The 5,634-nt window shown below is 42.3% G+C and overlaps 1 protein-coding gene across 1 annotated transcript; it reads right to left on the reverse strand.

The window, feature by feature from the left end:
- Nucleotides 1-2,600: 2,600 nt before the first annotated feature.
- LOC133034446 (uncharacterized) lies at nucleotides 2,601-5,245 on the reverse strand. The gene is made up of 3 exons (XM_061109533.1): nucleotides 5,031-5,245; nucleotides 3,087-3,366; nucleotides 2,601-2,984 (listed from the first exon to the last, which is right to left on the reverse strand). Exons 1-3 carry the CDS (start codon nucleotides 5,243-5,245, stop codon nucleotides 2,601-2,603), a joined length of 879 nt encoding a protein of 292 aa, XP_060965516.1.
- Between the last annotated feature and the right edge of the window lie 389 nt (nucleotides 5,246-5,634).

Genomic DNA, 5,634 nt, shown 5'->3' on the forward strand with positions numbered 1-5,634 from the left:
TGGATCCTCCCAATTCGGGTTGATCATTCCTGCAGTTGCATCTCTCGTATTTGCAAATACTCGCCTTAGCACCAAGTCTCCAACATTGAATTGTCTTTTCTTGACTCTTTTGTTGAAGTATCTTTTAACTCGTTGTTGGTATACTGTGTTTTTGAATTACGACTCACTTCATTTTTCCTCAAATAGATCCAAGGACAATTTTAGAAGTTCCTGGTTTTCTTCTTGATTATAAAACTCTCTTCTGTGAGTCGATATGTCCACTTCAACAAGCAGCATTGCCTCTGAGCCAAATGCTAGCGAGAAAGGAGTGTGTCCCATTGATGTCTTCTCGGTAGTTCTTTGGGCCCAGAGTACCTGAGGTAGCTCGTCGACCCACCTTCCTTTGGTAGCGTCTAACTTCTTCTTGATAGTATCCTTTAAGGTTTTATTAACAGCTTCCACTTGCCCATTCGCTTGAGGCCTAGATACTGACGAGAAGCTTTCATAATTTTGTTCCTCTCGCAAAATTCAGTGAACAAGTCGCCATCAAATTGGTTTCCATTATTGGATGCTATCTTCATGGGAATTCCAAACCTACAGAAAATGTTCTTGACGATAAAGTTGAGGACTTTCTTGCAGGTTATTGAAACAAGGAGCTCGGCCTCCGTCATTTAGTGAAGAATTCAACTGCTACTACCACGTACTTGGCTCCTCCTCGCCCAGTGGGTAATGCCCTAATTAAGTCAATTCCCCATATAGCAAAAGGGTAGGGTAAGGTAATCATTCTTAGTTTTGTTGGCTGCACACGAGGTATATGTGAAAACCTCTAACACTTATCACATTTTCTGACAAACTCATGGGTGTCCTTATTGATTGTTGGCCAATAATATCCTTGTCTAATGATCTTTTTTGATAGACTTTGCCAACCTGCATGATCCCCACAAAAGCCCTCATGAATCTCTCTGATGATTTCATTCGCTTTTGTAGGGAAAACACATCGAAGTAGGGGCATCGAATACCCTCTTCTATATAGTTTTCCTTCAATTATTGTGTAGCGAGGTACTGAACACAATAGTTTTCACGCCTCATTTTTGTCATTTGGAAGTTGCCCATCGAGTAAGTAACTGATAATAGGAGTCACCCATGTAGGAGAACTGTCTATTATCTTGACGTCTTCCATTTCACATATGCTTGGCTCGCTTAGTATCTCCACCAGAACTCAGTTCAATTCATCCAAGTTGTTCTGCAAGGCCAGTTTTGCTAAGGCATCGGCGTTGGAGTTTTATTCTCTTGGAATCTATTCTATTTTAAAGTAATCGAATCTTTCCAAGTTCTTCTGAACTTTCTCTAAATACTTTGCCATTCTTAAGCCTTTGTCCTGGTATTCCCTGAGGACCTAGTTCACAATCAGCTGCGAATCACTATGGCAGATGAGGTTTTCGACTTTCAACGCCTCGACTATCTTTAAGTCGATGATCAAGGCTTCATACTCAGCCTCGTTATTTGAAGCATCAAATTGAAATCTCAGAGCATAGTGAAACTTAAAGCCTTCTCGTGATATTAATATTACCCCTGCACCCGAACCTTGCTCGTTGGATGCACCATCCACGTATAACTTCCAGGTTTCTGCATCTCATTGAATAGGGGGAATTTCTTCTGGAGTTATACCTTCTATCAAGAAATAGGCCAAGGCATGGGCCTTGATGGATGTTCGAGGATAGTACGTTATGTCAAATTTCCCAGTTCAATTGACCATTTTATCAATCTTGCAGAAGCATTTGGTTTTGATAAAACTTGTCTCAAGGGCTGATCGGTTAACACTTTTATGGGGTACGCCTAGAAGTATGGTCGTAGTTTACGAGATGCATGGATTAGGCACGAAGCGAGTTTTTCTAGAGGGGGATATTTTTGGATTCTGCCCCTAGTAACCTTTTACTTACATAGTAAATAGGTTGATGGTGCTTACCCTCTTCTCGCACTATGGCTGCGCTAATTGCATCTTCCGAGATGGCCAAATAGAGAAACAGCGTCTCTCCAGTTATTGGTTTCGCCAAAACTAGGGGCGTCGCTAGATGCCTTTTTATGTTCTGAAAGACCTCTTTGCACTCTTTCGTCCACTCGAACTTTTTGTTGCCTCGCAATATATTGAAGAACGGTACACACTTTTCAGTTAACTTCGAAATAAATCTATTAAGTTCAACTATTCTTCCTGTCAAGGCCTGTACTTCCTCAAGCTTTGTCAGAGATGGCATGTCTATTAATGCCTTAATTTTTTCAGAATTTTCTTTGATACCCCTCGCGTTAACTATGAATCCCAAAAAATTTCCAGAGGAAACTCCAAAGGAACATTTTTTTGGGTTTAGCTTCATGTTATACTTCTTTAATATCTTGAATCATTTCGCGAGGTTAGTGGTATGATCCCTACTTTTTATTAATTTTACTAACATATCATTAACATAAACCTCCATGTTCCGCCCAATTTGGTTTGCGAACATTTTGTTTACCAATCGTTGATACGTTGCCCCAGCATTCTTTAGTCCAAACGACATGAATTTATAACAATAAAGTCCCATGTTGGTTACGAAGCTTGTATGTTCTTGATCTGGGACATACATTTTTATCTAGTTATATCCAGAATATGCGTCCATAAATGACATAAGTTCATGCCCAGCAGTTGCATCTACTAATTGGTCGATCTTGGTTAGTGGAAAATAATCTTTTGGGCACGCCTTATTCAGATCAAAAAAATCAATACAAGTTCTCCAAGTTTCGTTAGGCTTCGGGATGAGAACATGATTGGCTATCCATGAGGGATAAAACACCTCGTGTATAAAGTCATTGACCAACAACTTATTCACTTCCTGTTTTAGTGCCCCTTGTCTCTCAAAATCCAAGGGTCTCCTTTTCTGCCTCTTCGCTGGGTAGTTTGGATCAATATTTAAATGATGACGGATAATAGAAGGGTCGATCCCTATCATATCTCCATGGCTCCAGGCGAATTGATCCTGGTTCACCTTCAAAAAACTTATTAGCTATTATTTGAGTCGCTCGTCCAGGTTCTTCCCAATGTATACACACTTTGTGGGATTTCCTAAATTGAGGATAACCTCTTCCAATTCCTTAATTGGTTTTAATAGGTTTCTCTCATCTTGAACTCGGGGGTCAAGATCTTCGTCTTTCGTTTCGATTTCTTTTGCCAAGATCGCCATCAACTTATGACCAGCCTTCCTATGCTGCAACTCTATGCGATAGCAATCGCGAGCTAGCATCTGGTCACCACGCACCACTCCCACACCTTCTGGTGTTTGGAACTTCAAGGATAGGTGTTTGATCGAACTGACTGCCCTAGTCCGATCAGTGCTGGACGACCCAGCAATATGTTGTAAGCTGATGGTAGAAGTCTTGCTTAACAGTGGCAGATAGAGGTACCTTGCCCAAAGTTAATGCGAGCTCGAATATGCCAAGACTGGTAATGCTGTCTCAGGTGAATCCACAAAGATTCACCATACAAGGCCTCAATTTGGCCTTTTCGAGCCCTATCTTCCTTAGAGTTTCCTTATAAAGGATATTTGTCTATTAACACTCTTTTGATCCTTTATTGGCAAGTTGGATGGTAATAACCAATGGATCGATGTGAGGATATCTCACGTTTTTCTCATCTTTCTCCGTGAATATAATGGGAGGTTCCTTGATTTTGACCTTCTTGGAAGGGTTTGGCGCAAATGCCAACTTCTCGTTCTTTATCTCTTTCACATATCTTTTCTAGGCGTTATTGCTTTCCCCTGTGATATGTGGCCCTCCCAAAATAACCAGGATGTCCTCCCCTCTAACAGGAAGAGGTTGTAACCCCTGGTTGTTTGGGTTATTGGGCAGACTAGGCTGGTTGTATCCGTGGCCCTGTCTTTTCACGTACTGTTCAAAGTGGCCTCGAGCGATGACTTTCTATCTCATCTTTCAATTGGTGACATTTGTCGGTTGTATGCCTAATATCTTTATGGAATTTACAATACCTGTTAGGATCTCTTTTGCTCCTCGCATTCCTCATGGCCTCAGGCTTGCCGAAGGCAACCTTTTACTCATGTGCAAGGTAAATATTCTCTCGAGTTTCATTAAGCTCGGTATAAATAGTATACACTGGCACGTACTTATCGTGCTTCTTCTATTTCTTTATATCCTTTGACGGTTCCTTAGAGCCGTCCTTTATGTTCGAACTAGAAGCTGTCGAGTTATCAATTCTCGTGGAAATAGTACTTGTTGAAACATAGCTATGTTTGCTTCCCGAGCTTATTTTCAACAAATTCATTTCCTTTCGGGCTTCTTCTTTCCGAATGAATACCTAAGCCCTTTCATTGAACTTAGTTATGTTTCTTCCTGGACAACCTTGTAAGTCATCCCACAACTCGCCCCCTGTGGTTGATGGATCAGTAGAGATCCCCGCCTGAAGGGCTGTAAGTTGTGTACTATCATCCAAATTCCTAACCCTAGCCGCAGCCATGCTAAAACGACTTAAGTATGCCTTAAGTGTCTCACCGGGCTGCTGCTTTATATTGGTTAGCAAGGCTGCTTTGGGTCGTCTATCCCTAGCAGCCTGTTACTGTTTCTTGAAATCCCTAGACAGCTGCTCCCAGGAAGTTATTGAATGGTGAGTAAACTTGTTAAACCAGCTGCTTGCTGCTCCAACAAGTGAGGTGGGGAACAAAATACAGCATAAATTGTTTGTCACATTACTCGCTCTCGTTATTGTATTAAAGTTGTTTAAATGCGAGACCAGATCAGTAGTTCCATCATACAACAAGACATGGGGGTTTTTAAATCCCGAAGGAAAAGGGGTACTCATGATATCTGGATGATACGACTCAAGCTCCTCATCTAAGTCGTATGTAGACTGTCTCCCTAGTTCCCCCACTTGATATCTCCTGAACTTGTCCTCCAGCTCGTTTATCCGTAATTGGATGGGATCCTCTTGCTTTGGATCGAGCTATTGGCGAAGGTCGGGTTTCTTCCAATTCAAGTGCTCTCGAAGATCCAATTGGGAATAATTACTGACAGACCTCGTCTTACTCACAGATCGCGTCCTACTCATAGACTTTGTCTTTGAGTGAATTGCGAATTTACTGGTTCCCATACTTTCTCGATCATTAGCTCGTTGAGTACTTTCTCCTCTTCGAGTTGATCGACTGTGGGTTCTTGACAGCCTCGAGATATCACTTGCTTCTTCACGCTCTGTTCTCTTCCCCCTGAGTGTGGTTTGTCGTATTTCCCCCATTAGGGTCTGTATGAGTCATCGCTCTATGGGTTCGGGAAGAATGCTGGTGATTTCTCGCAAGTGACCTACGTTCTCCCGGTTGAGTCCGAAGATCCTCCTCATTGTCATGAGGAATTTCTCGTTCATCAGTTTCCAGTTGCCTCCCATCCTCATCTTAGTGAGAGGGTTGTGGCTGATCATTCTGATTTTCAGGGGGTATCTCTCATTTTCCCTGGGTTGTTCTTCCCAGGCATTTTCCTGTCTCCTGGTTCGTGAGCCACGAGGTCTGCCTCGTGGTCTTCTCACTCCAGATTCAGGTTGATTTTGAGCATTCGTCCCCTGTGCTACCCTGACTGGAGCTGCATCACGTTCTAATTCAGCGTTCCGCTGCTGCGCCTCTTCCAGACAGT

Source organism: Cannabis sativa, chromosome 2, assembly GCF_029168945.1.
Source record: "Cannabis sativa cultivar Pink pepper isolate KNU-18-1 chromosome 2, ASM2916894v1, whole genome shotgun sequence".
NCBI classification, from domain to species: domain Eukaryota; kingdom Viridiplantae; phylum Streptophyta; class Magnoliopsida; order Rosales; family Cannabaceae; genus Cannabis; species Cannabis sativa.

Excerpts from the sequence above, each read along its gene's own strand:
- LOC133034446 (XM_061109533.1), bottom strand. The coding sequence starts at position 5,245 with ATGGGGGAAATACGACAAACCACACTCAGGGGGAAGAGAACAGAGCGT. Across the intron at positions 3,367-5,030 it reads CGATCTGTGAGTAAGACGAG|CTTACAACATATTGCTGGGT; the intron begins GTCTGTCAGTAA and ends TTCTACCATCAG. Across the intron at positions 2,985-3,086 it reads CAATTAAGGAATTGGAAGAG|GATCAATTCGCCTGGAGCCA; the intron begins GTTATCCTCAAT and ends AAGGTGAACCAG.